This window comes from Osmia lignaria, chromosome 11, assembly GCF_051020975.1.
Source record: "Osmia lignaria lignaria isolate PbOS001 chromosome 11, iyOsmLign1, whole genome shotgun sequence".
Taxonomy (NCBI): domain Eukaryota; kingdom Metazoa; phylum Arthropoda; class Insecta; order Hymenoptera; family Megachilidae; genus Osmia; species Osmia lignaria.
The window spans coordinates 7,289,292-7,302,498 of NC_135042.1; the positions used below are offsets into that span (position 1 = coordinate 7,289,292).

General features: G+C 40.6%; 1 protein-coding gene across 16 annotated transcripts in view; it reads right to left on the minus strand.

Annotated features, from left to right (window-relative positions):
• Positions 1-13,207, minus strand: part of bru3 (CUGBP Elav-like family member bruno 3) — a 590,175-nt gene that overhangs the window by 87,148 nt on the left and 489,820 nt on the right. For 2 of the 16 annotated variants that reach the window (XM_034323664.2, XM_034323658.2), the window contains exon 1: positions 2,784-3,294. The exons of the other annotated variants lie outside the window; for them this stretch is intronic. In XM_034323664.2, the coding sequence (XP_034179555.1) occupies positions 2,784-2,834 (51 nt within the window). In that variant the 5' untranslated portion in view covers positions 2,835-3,294. Of the gene's footprint in view, positions 1-2,783; positions 3,295-13,207 lie in introns of those variants that run through there. 16 annotated transcript variants of the gene reach the window in all.

The window sequence follows — 13,207 nt, forward strand, 5'->3', positions numbered from 1 at the left end:
TTTTGCGGAGTACAGTTTCCGGTTGGATACGCGTGCGGCGAATTATTGAAGTTAACTCGAGCCCAGCCATCTGCCTTTACACGGCCCTTCTCCTAACTCTGAGCGCCGATTAATCGAATTTGTTGAAACGTCATTTACGACAACTTATTAATGAGTAATTTCCAGTTGCCGAAATGTTTGATGCTTTGTAAAATGTTTCTCTGGGGTTTCATACTGGGTACCTGTTCTTTTTGGTCATTTCTCAAATTTTTTCTGATTCAATAATTGGATGTCTGTGCACTTTCGTATAGGGTGTTAATAGAATTTACAAATGTCTAGTATTAAACGAATCTAATAATTGGAATTCTAATTTTTCCATATACCTAATAGTACAGAATGAAAATAAATAAATGATTTCTAATTTATTTGTAGAAATAACTTCATCATAAAATCTAGAGGTACATATGTTTCACGCATTAAAAGCAATAAACGAGTACCAGGAAAAGGGTTCTAAAACCATTTATTTTTGTGGTGCAGCTATTTATAGTCTATTACTTCACAGCAAGATGCTGTTCCAAATCTGCCCAAGTTTCACTGCATACATCATTCTCGAGCGAGCAAAATATTGGATGTAACTTTTTGCATTTTATAGAACTTTTATTCGTGTCTTTCATAGTAAAACATTACACAATTCAGAATGATTTTAATTTAAAAATATTACATGTTCCATGGTAAAAGCTTAAAATGGTTCGCCATTGATTTTCAACGCTGTAATTTTTATTTGATTTACAATATAGCAGAATGCATATTTTATTGCAGAATGCAATCATATTTTATTATACATTCTAGATCCAAACAGCTTTCGAATTTCGAAATGAATAAAAATGAAAAGTGTCGAATAATAAATATGGAACTCTTTCTATATCGATACATGCAAAGAGCACGTAATGTATTTTTGTAATAGAATTTTTCCATAATAAAAATCGAAGAGAAATAGTAGAATGGATAACAAAATTTACGAAGCAGATGGAATTAAATTAAACGAACGAAAATTTTTGACACAGTGTTACAAGTGTCACGAAACAAAATGATTTGACTTCCTGAATTTAAAAATTTAGTGTCATGACAATGCGACTTTTATAATCGTTTTTTCGCGACGACCAAAGTCATGGCAATAAAAGTGACAATTTATCTTCATCTGAAACTATATTTTAAATAACAACGAATTTTCTATTCGAGCCGAGATTTATATAGAGACCGAGTACACGGGATCTGGTTTTAGGATTGATGAGCTAAGCAAAGCAGCGGGGCCATGTGGCGAGCTACATTACCACGGCGTTATGCGCTCGCATATTCACGTGTGCTACTGCATTAATTAATGTACGTCTCTGCATCAACACCGACTCGCCTTCTCGTGAGAACCCATCATATGTTCTGTTCAATGTTTCCGATACAAACGCGGACCGCATAGAGAGAACGTCAACGCGAGGAGGAAGCTCCGATCGACAGGAAGACAGGTAAATGAACGCGAAGCCACCGGCCGAAGGTAGCTTATCCGAGATCATTTATTTTCCTCTGCAAGTAGGTCGGACATTACATAAAAACTACCTGCATTTTGTATGTAAAATATTATTCATCATCTGAACGAAATTCATTGAACGATTAGGTGACTGCATATCACAATGGATTTTGAAATAATAAAAAGTCTGACATGATTTGATAACATAAAAGTATCACAAAATAGCTCAAATGGTATATTAATATAAAATGTAAAGTTTGATAAAAATAATTGTTTAATGGTTTATAGATATTTTTAATAGAAAATAACTAGTTCTATGTTGGAAGAAATGAGAATTATAAATTACAGAATCAGTCCATCAGAGAAATTTCAATTTTTAATTACTAGAATTTTTAATTTAAAGTACTCACTTAATAGGAATATTAATTAGATCAGTCAGAGAATTTATAATAATATGAATAATAAATTTCTATGGAAATTTAAGATGAATTAGTATTAGAAATCCCATTATCCTAATTTTCTAATTCCAAAAGTACTATGTATTAAAAATTTCTGAGATTTCTAAGACGCCAATATACTCAGTGAAAATTAAAATCCTATATTAACGAATATCACCCACGTTCAAGTGTACCATGTCCACGTTATCGTCTCGTCGACAAAGACCCGCCAGATTCGTCGAATGTGATCGAAGCGTAGCGAAACGTTCTGCCATCGAACAGCTGCGTTTCTTCGGGTGCGCCCGCACGTACTCGCGCCTAATGCACTTCGCCCGTACGCGTATGCGTGTGTACACGCGCATTGGTGTCTGTTCGTATGCAAAACGTGGGGAACGGTGGGTGCTATTGTAAACGTACCGTGTACGAGCCACAGTCTGTCGGGATGCACGGATACATCGAACGTAACAGTTGCGCACATGCCGCCAGAAATAACCGCGCGTAAACAGAGACGCATGAAAAAGTTTTAGGGGTTCGATGCGTGAACGAGCGACCGACCGACCGACATAAAGAAGGACGTGCATGAAAATCCGTCGCTCGTAAAACCGTATGGATCCATCCATTTTCGCGCCCGTCTATCGGCACGTCTATACCGGAAGTATCCAGCTTTTACGAGGCTGGTATGCATTTTCCGTGCCCTACGTACCGAACGACTTTCGTGACTCGATTTCGCGAGGAAAAACATCGTCTGTCAAGATTTCCTGATTCGATTTAATAACGGCGTCGCTGCGTTTCTTAGTTTATACAAATACACTTTAAAATTATTTTTCATTTTAAACACCGGGACTCACCATTTGCAAGTCGTTCCGACGCGACGATACGACGTCCACTATATGAACCATTGGTGAGAATTTCCAGGTCCGTGTTAAAGTCGCAGTAGGAAACAAAGTATTCGATGCCAGGATGATCTCTCACTTGGTGTAATCACAAAGAACGGAACGGAATCGAATGGAAATTCGGTTCACAGTCGCGTGTCACAGCGCAGGACGGGTGGAGCGTGTTTAATTCGTCGCGCGAATCCGCGCCACCGGCGATCTCCGAAGCGTCGTTATATTGCACGTGTTTCCGGCCACGATTTTCCACAGCACAAAAGGAGCACAATGCTTTCTCCTTTTATCTTCTCCTCGCTTTTTCTCGAACACCTAACTGAATTTTCTCGTGGACGTGGCTGGGGTATCGGCGCGCGCGTTCGTAGCCGTCCTTTCGACGGAAAGATAAAGAGGAAAATAACGCGCGACGATAGCACGAAGGAATGGACAGAGCTACAGATAAAACCCCGAACGCAGCTCGTCCACGACTGATTCCCCAGGCCTACACGCACCCTCTAGTTTTCTCCCTTTCATCCCCCACTCCCCCACCCACCCGACCCGCCATCCCCCTTCTTCCAAACCCCCTACCACCGTCGATCCGGTAACCCTCGCCCCACTGTATCCCAGTCGGCCCTTTCCTCCTTTCGATGTCCCCCCTTTTGATTCTACGCACCCTCTGAGAGAAAGCCCACGCACCCTCATAGCAGCCGATATATGTACCTTCTCCCTTCCCCTCTAACTCACCGGCTTTCTTTCCTCTTTGTTGCCCAACCCATCTTCCGTCCCTTTTCTCCCTCCCTCCGCCTCCTGTCCTTGTAATTCACCCTCTGTCTTTCTTTTCTAACCGAGTCTCTTTCGATTCGTTCGTCTCCGTCGGTCTCGTTAACCCCACTAACTTTCTCTCTCCGTCTCTATCTCGTCTTATATCGATGAAACCCCATAGCATTTGGCCAATCAAAGAAGCGCGTGAGCGCTTTCCACAGCCCCATGTTGGTGTCCCCGAAAAAGAAAGAAAACCGGGACACGGCCGAGCTGGCGGATGCTTTGGAAGGTACTAAGGGTCGGGATCCTATCCCTGGGAAAGAAGTAGACACGTGTGTGCGCGTGTGTGCATGCGTGTACGGATATAAGGCACACGTGTGGGGCATCTACGCGTAAAACCGAGCGAAGCCGTAATGGGAAAACGTTCCTCGTGACTTAGGTCTTCTTCGAGATGAAATGGTATTTATTAGCGTGGATCACCAATAACTGCGAGCAAGTTTCTTGGATAAAAAGCAGTTGCTTTGATTAATCTCTTCCGATTATTTTTTATATAACCATGGTGAATTTTCAGTGTCATCCAGAGGATGATTATGTGTAAAAATAAAGAAATTGATGTATAAATGATTAAATAGCTCGCTAGTCTTGGATACCTGCGAGTCGATGAAATCTCCTTCCTACGATTTCAAGCATTAAAATCCCCTAGACTTGCAGCATTCCACCATTGATACACTAGTTGTTCGAATTTACGAAGTTTCGACGATTGAATGTAAGGAAATCTAACGTTATTCTTTAATGTAAAATGCTGTCGTTTCGCTTGGATAAAATTTTATTTACCGATATAAACGGGGTTCCGTTAGCATACTAGCATATAATATTACGATCGATGGTAGAAAATAGATAGAATTTAAAAGCGGTCTACGTGAAAGGAGAAGCAAGAAGCTTCAGCCGGTATTTAAATTCTAATGTTTTCATGTATACGTAACAAGGGATCCTAAAGAAGCCGCCGTCTCTTAGAAATAATATTTCCTTTGCTCTACATAATGGAATACGTACGTTACAGATAATATAAACGCGTACTCGATTGGAACAAAAAGTATCGGAGAAACGGGCATCTTCTCGATGGTTCCCAGGAGATGAATCGTATCAGAAGCATTATACGTCCAATGATAACGCGACAAACTACGGGTAGATAAATAAATTTGCGGCAAGAAATGGCAAATACGTACAACTTTTCCACTTTAGGTATCTTGATATTATTATTCTAACGAAAAACCCTAGAAAGACGAAGGAGAGGATTTATCGAGTTCGTCAATAAAAAAATATTGAAACTACGTACTATTTTTTGGAAAGTTTCTAGAAATAATGTTATATATTGTAACCAAAATTAAAACGATGACACTACGTGTTGCTGTGAAAGAAATTATGAAAACATAATTATGATTTTAATAAAACTGAATTCTCTTCAAAGTAAGGCAGGTCGTCGTACTAATTATAATTAATTCATTTGAGTTACAACATATCATTAAATTAATCAATCATACATGTAAGGCAGGTCGTCGCATTAATTACAATTAATTAATTTGAATTACAACATGTCATTAAATTAATCAATCAGATACAATATTATACACGTTCATGCGAATTGCCGCGAAGGGTGGAGAAATCCAGAAAATCGGTCGAAGAAAGGCGTTAAACCGAACGGGGTGCCATTCACTGTTCCGTAGGTTATTGAAATTTCCCTCATTACCAGAGTCATTTGGAAATACGTTTGCCCGGTCGGACTGAAGATCGTATTAGGAGATAAACGCGGATCAGAACGCAACGAAGGAAAAGAGAGATATAAAGCAGGCGAATGGAGAGGAAGAACGCGTAAGGACCTGCAGTTAACCTCTCGACTTTACTCCCTCCTTCGGCCCAGGGATTTGTTGGTCCAGAAGAACCACTCGTACGTACATTCACAAAACTCTCCTGCCGACCTCTCCTCGCTACCCCTTTTCTCCGCCCTCTCGGCATTCCCAGTAGCTCGCGTTTTTAAAGGGCGCACAAAAGCCACCGGAAATTGCTCCCGGCTCTTCCGACGTTACGGACGTTCTATGCCTGTCCTTCTCTCCCGTTCCCACGTCCTCCATCCTTCGCTCCCTTATACCTTCTTTCCTTCTCTTCTGTTTCTACTGTCCTTCTCCGGTTCTATTTTTTCTTTTCTTTTTTCTTTTTTGCTCTTCTCCTTTCCATCGACGATTTCACGAGTAGGTACCTACTGAGGCGGCAAGAGTTCCGATAATGGCGGATTTGGATAGCGTCCGTGCCGCTTCTGCACCGATTCGGGCTGTAGATGAAGCGCGGACCACGAGCAATGATTCCACGAAACGAAACTGGCTTTAACGAAGCACGATCGCGCGGAAGATCTATCTGCTTCGGCGTAATCCGGGGAACGATAGGAGAAGAACGAATCGAGGGGATGTAATTTTCGATCCGTGGCTGGATTTTTGATCAGCACACGGTGGATGTTTCTGCTCGACCAAACACGGTCTTATCGCGTTAAGTACTCCGTGCGCAATGAAATAAACTTTCAAGAAAAAGGGGAAGGAATTCAATCTGATACATCAATCTTTTCGTGTAACCGAATGTAGATTTTAAATATTTATTTCGCTACAATTAGCAAATTGACGGGAAAAATTGTTTCCAAAGTTTCGTTTGCGCAACATGAAACGACCTCTCCCGTATTTTCACGTTTGAAAATTACTTCCTTCTCTATGACAGTGCAAATTGCCAGTGCCAATAGAAGGATCAATGAGACGCAACATCTTTCGAAACTGTCGACAAAATATTTACCCAACGACAGAGCGAGGATAGAAATGGACGGAGAAAGGGACCGGAGTGAAAGTTCGTAAGGAAAACTTGAACGAACCAGGCCGCGTTGCTTTTTGATGACTTCGAGGAACTTTGCCGCAGGACGACGAGGACTGGAAAGGACTTTGAAACTTGAACGTCGATGTGGAATCGAAAGGACCTAAGGTATCACGGATTACGCGATCAGTGTCGCATAAAAAATTATGTAAAATTCATAAAACTAAGGAAAATAACGAACCCATCACACTTGCTAATCGTATGTCGCATTATTTCTGAAATGATACACAGTTAAAAATAAACTACCCCATTTACCAACGTATACGAGTTAATAATTACGAAAGGGGAGAATAGACACGCGTTGTCAATTAATCAAGGGATAATTACACGTAAGATAAAGGTGATCCTGTCGACGGATATCCGTTCGCGTCGAGCTAGCCGCGAGGTTCCGTGATATTTTTTCGTGACACGCGAGGACAAGCGTTCGTAATAGACGACGGTGTGGCTATACATACTTCGTACTTACGTGCTGAAGCTAATTCGATAGAATCCCGTGACGTAATCGCACGCGATCGATTACGTCACCGGCTGGCAGCTCAATGCGAAGTCGATCGATCTGCCATAAATTACGGATGATCCTCGACTAGCTACGAGACGTCCACTCATCCCCTATCGAGCACGGCTCGTCTGTCGAGTTGCGGGTGCAACGACTAAGCCCTCTATCTGACCCTTCCAGACCCTTTTCGTTTCACGAATCTTCATCGGATCCACTCGGCCATGTCATACGCATTCGTCCTAATAACTGGTATTCGTGTCTGAACCATTTGCTGGGAAAGTGTGTTCAAAAAGACCAGCATAAAAATTCAGCGCAATGAAAATAAACATTTTCTGTTCTAATAATTTTCACACTCTCTTATAATTTCACCCAACCATTGTGTTTTTTTTAATTTATTCGTTTTGCGAAAAAAATAGGCCAGAATCGCTGACAAACACAGTTGTTCACGACCGTAGAACCGACACCAACGCGCACCGTTGTTTCGCGTTATTCGCTGGCGATATTTCAGAAAAATTGCAGTTTGAATCGCGGTGTCAAGCTCGAAAGTATAGCACCCAACATCATGACCTTTACCGTTCATTTTTCACCGGCGAACGTTCACGGTAAATCCTGGCCGGCTAGTCAAATTGCCTCGGAAATTATGCGTTGCGTGCGACTGAATTCCCCGGATAATTATTGAATTTTTCGGGACAAAATTGATATTCCCGATGACGGATAGTTGAAAAAGTCGTTTCGTTCGCGTGCTCGAGATAGAAAATCCGGGGTGGATGTTAATACGGATATATCGATGCGAAAGAAGTAGATTTGAACGTTCTCGAGGGTGACGTCGATTCGGTACAAGCTGAAGCACCAGTCTCCGGAGGATGCTGGGAAATCTGATCACGAACGGTATTATCACGGTACGTATCTTCGAGCCGAGATATTATTCATGTACCATATACGTTGTAAAGAAGCCACAGGCCACGGTGATCGCGGGACTACCCTCGCTAACTTACGGGAGATCCTTTTGCCGGGTTTGCCGGTACCCAAGTTCGCGATTAGCGACCCTTCCTAACTCGATACAGGGTACCCTACCAACCCTACGTTCTATGACTCCTCGATGTTCCTTCTACCACCCTTCTTTTTCTGACTCCCGTTTTTCTCATTTTACGACACTTTACATTGAAATCTCTCAGCTTATTTATTATACGTTCACCTACCTAAACATGCCAACGACTGTCCTTGGTACACAGTTAACTGGCCCTCGATCCTGCAGACTTTAATCCTTGAACAGTTTTTATCCAGAGCAGAGAAAATTGCACAATACCACGACTACACTCGGTTTTAAAACTCCGTACGGCTTTCCGTTTACGTACCGACACGAGGAAGGCCCAAGAACGACTGAACGTAAGGCCGCGCTTCGACACGTCTGCCGATGATCCGAATGTTTACAAAGAGGGATTATCCTTCTCTCGTGCGCGGAAACGACTGTACCGGTTTCGCCGATGGCCTAGCGACTTTGGATAGACTTTGTTTTTCTTTTTTCTTTGGAAAATAATAAATAGTAAATTATATTTCTTGTCCATGCGTAACAGTGACGAAAATTTTCAAACGAAAGAGATTTCGTGAAAATGAAGTAAAATTCATATTTCTGATTAAAAATATATTTCTGATCGGTCATTTATTTTCTATAGATACATTAACCTGTTGAAGGTTTAAGCAGCGTATCGAGGATGCCGGGATTGATCTCAAAAGGCAGAAGGCAAAAGCGGATAGCATCGATTACGATTGAGTTTCAATCGGTGACCAATCGATTGAGCGACGAAAAAGCGCAGCAGAGTAGAAGTCAGGGTGAAACGTTTCAAAGGGGAGAAAAAATTAACAGACGCCGCGCTCTCCAAGGGTGGGCTTTGGGAGGTAGGAAAAAAAAGAAGGGGAGATCTATCGGAGCTAGCCCAGGTGCGGTCAAAGTTAGGCCGGGTGTACGAGGGAGAACAACTTTTATACGTATGTATCTGTCGATTTAATCTCGCATACTTGCGTCACTGATTACGTGCATAACAGATGCGTTTGATTAGCGTGTGCCTCGTAACTTGTTTGTTAACTTCGTTGAATCGTAATCAGTAGATTTCTAATTTAATCGAATTTGAAAGAAACATTTGTCGAACTCATTTTTAATGAATTAATTCATATACTAATTAATAGGATAAATAAATATCCTAATAATTAATTTACTCTATCTTTATATTATTGAAAGCCAATTAACTTGCTTACTTCTCTGTTAAAATTCCCTACAGATTTAAAATTACACTGTATTTAAATACAATATGCACAATGGTTATATATAATAATCATATTAAATAACATAATTATTTCATTAATTAAAATCTGAAACTCGTTTGAGTTACTGTAATATGGTCACTAAAAGTTTTTAGAAATCCTATCCCATAGAGACACTGAAGCGTCCAAAATTAATTATGTTAAACCCTGGTCTCTTTCCCTTCATTTCATCCCCCTGTGTACCGAGTATTGGTTATAAATAATGGAATTATATAACTTCTAGGGGAGGATAAAGAATCTTTTCGTTCTGCTTCAACATTCCCACCGATCTTCGACCTCTCTTTAATACGAAAAATAAATCATTCAGCCATGAAAAATCTTCAAACTGAATAGTATAAAATACTTAACAGAATAAAAAGAAAAACTTCTCGTCTAGTTTGGAAAGTCTACTGCTATCAGTGTACGTCTTGCTTTTCGATAATTCCGATTGATGCTCCTATTGTCCGGGTTCCTAGCTATTGTCAGCTAAAATGAGTGTGTTACTTCTTGGATGCGACTTAACAAGCTATATAATCGGCTTCTCGTACAAAGCACGTTACCAAAGTACCTTAGAGTCTGCGAACTTCTTGCAGACGACAGGGGGGAACAGCTTAAAAATCTTAGTTCCAGCTACTTTTTCTTCCCTCTCGAAGAAAGTGTTTTTACATGGGATAAAGGTATACCGTGAAAGAAACGAATCTGTGCTGAAAAGTACGCTTGTATCAGAGTTACATTGAGAACTTTCAAAGTGTAATTAATCTTCTTTCGTTTTCCAACGATAACCCGCGTCATTGGATATCTTATGGTGTTCACTTTTCCCTATTTTCGTGGAATCGAAGACGTAGACAGTGTTCACCGTGTTAACCGACTTGGCAGTTGTAATCGTCCCTATCGATTTGAAGAATCTACCGACGTCAAATACCATTATCGCCATACATAATTGCCCGGCATTTTTCGAACGCGATGATCGCGATGCGAGAGGAATTAGGCTTCGTTAGACAGGAGAGAAAATCTATGGCTTCTTAATGCAAGATGCTGGTAGCAAGAATCAATTACGACGGGAAAGTATAAATATAAATAATCTCGTTACCTCTATTTTTAATTTAAAGTCACGCACACTCCCGTTTGGAAATCATTGGATACTTAGTAAGAAAAATAATTAGAATTTTTTTTTAACAAAGTATTTGACGTTAAAGAATAAAAAATATCACGGTACAGTACAGTACGGTAGAGAGGAGTAATTTTTATTCCTGTTAACGAGAACGAACAAGGAAACAAAACAATTCGCCCCTCCGACCGTTAATTTCATTTTACTTAGCGGCCTCAATTATCAGTGCCGGGAAAATCGTGGCCAGCCGTAGCTCGAGCAACGTTAACGTTACATCATTGTCGTTCTAATTAAATTTTTACACTCTTTCCGACGAGCCGACAAACGAGGCCAATCGATCGCGGCCATCCCCATATAAAAAATACGCCGCGTCGTTTCCCCTGCTAATGACGCGCACTCGCGTGTGAACTTTATTACACGGCACACTCGAACGAATCGAACGAAGAATCGATAATTTTCAAATTTCTCTCTCCCCTTCTTTAATAACTGCATCCGATTTCGCGGACCGTTGGCCTGCAACGCACGCAGCTTACCATCATTCTTCGCTCGGCCATGTAAACAATGTTTTTATCATTTATTATTTTCCCTTCTTGGAACGCAACTATCGAGCCAACGTGACATTATATAATATATTATATTATGTAAATTTCACCCTATACCATAGATATAAAATTGTCTGTTTTCACAATACGTATAAATATAGAATTCTGTTTCGAATTCGTAATAACTGAATATGACAGGTGGATGATTGAACATATTACACCTATACCTTACAGTAAATTATAATGTTGCTAAACTTCGTTTTCCATGATGAAGTCTTTTAACTACATGTCATAGCTGTTACAATGTTGCATGTACTGTAACGTGAATTTATAATTAATGTTCTGTTATTATAGAGAAATAAACGCAGGCTAGGAGCTATTCAACAAGGATTGCTATTAAGTTAAATAGCAAGGGTCAGTGTATTATGTAATAAATTATTTTGTTATTATATGCTAACGCTTTGTACCATCATTTTTCTCAAAATATTATAACAAAAGAATGTAATTTCAGGCTATAAATTTTCTTTAGATATTTTCATAGTCTCATAGTATTTCCATTTACTCGAAAATTGTTCCGTTTAAAAAGAATTCTTTTTCTCCAACAAAGAATCCCATCAACGTAGGAAAGGAAACTCAACTTCTGAACAGACATCAAAGCACCGCGCCGCGTGTTCAGAACTTGCACAGGTCTAGTGTTAATTTGTCGTTAGTTGAGAGGTAGTTGCTTGTCGTTGACAACCGGACGCAAGGGCGGCATTGTCGAGGTCGCGTGGCAGGAGGGTAGCAAAGGTGGTAGGGATAGAAACGGGAAAGAGGGTCGGTAGGTGGTTAAACGTCGGTGACTGAAATAGGGGTGGTTTGACAAGCCGATCGCGCAACTAGGATCAGATCTTGTAGCAACTTGAGCAAAAGGCTCAAGACTGAAAAAAGAAAAAAGAATTTACTCTGAAACAACCCAAGAATTCTGGGACTATTCTTGCAAAGAATAATCCAATTATCTATGGATCCTTGCGTCACAAATCTTAATTTCAATTCATAGTTGAACCTTATAATTTTCAATTCTTAGACTGCACGCGTGTATAGTTAACCCTTTCGCTACTAACGGTGAATTTCGCATTCATTTTTAACTTTGGTAGAGCAGAATATTATTACCGATTTCTTGTATTGAATTTCTATTTTATTTTATATTACGAGATTATTATTTTATTTTTATTTTTTAAGTTCATCTGCGTTAGGATTGCCCCGTACCGGGAAAGGGTTAATAAAAGAGTCCAAATTCGTGGCACACAACACATCCTTTTCCATTTTCAAGTAGCAGCTAACATGTTAAGATCGGTTCCTATTCCAACAACCTGAAGAAGGCAGCCGTAGTATCATCCCTAGTGTACCTGACCTATCGCAAACGCGATATTTCTTTCAGCGCAGGTGATGCAGGTGAAGGTACACCGATACCGGTGGCCACGGCAATGGCGGTTGTGCTTGTGCGCCTTGCGCTGTTCCCGCGCTGAATTATTGAGACGCCAGCAGATCGATGTCACAAAAGGAAAGCGGCCGTACGGCTTGAAATGACGGGCTTTCGCGTCACTCGTGCATTATGCACGCGGCCGCTTCTACGTCCCGTGTGCTACGTGTATTCGTGGGTTGATACACACGAAAAAAAAAAAAAGAAAAAGAAAAAAAAAACGGGAAAAAACCTGGTGTATCCTCCTTGTCTACGAACGTTCTCCCCTGCTAGCTTTCTCTCGTGATTACGGTGAACTGTGGCGGTCGCCAGGTGGAAGGAAGACAAAAAATGACGGCGAGGTCAGGTGCGACGAAGGCCTTTGTCTTTTTCATACGCTCAGCCGATGGGGTGAACGAACAGGGGTACGAGGCAGGTTATTGTACAAATAATAATATCGCGGCTATCGTTGCGTGACTCTAATTTATACTGTACATCGATATTGCCGGTTTTCTGTTGCTATTTTCGCTCGAGCAATTTCTGATTTATCGTTTTGTTTCATTGTTGAAGAACGCTTAATATAATCGTACAAAAATTTCAGCATATCCCACGTTATCCTGGATTTAGAAAATTAAAGTAGTCAATGCAAGTGCAAACATGAGTTGGACACGTGAACGGTCAACAATGTGTTAAAACGATGATAGATAAACTTTAATAGAATATATTTAAACCTCAATCGAGTCTAGTTTTAATTCAAACCGAAGAGTTTTAATCTCAGGCAAAACGGGATTCTTTAAATCGTTCAGCCCCGTTGTTTAAAATTCCAGTCGTCGCGAAACATCAGAATGGGAT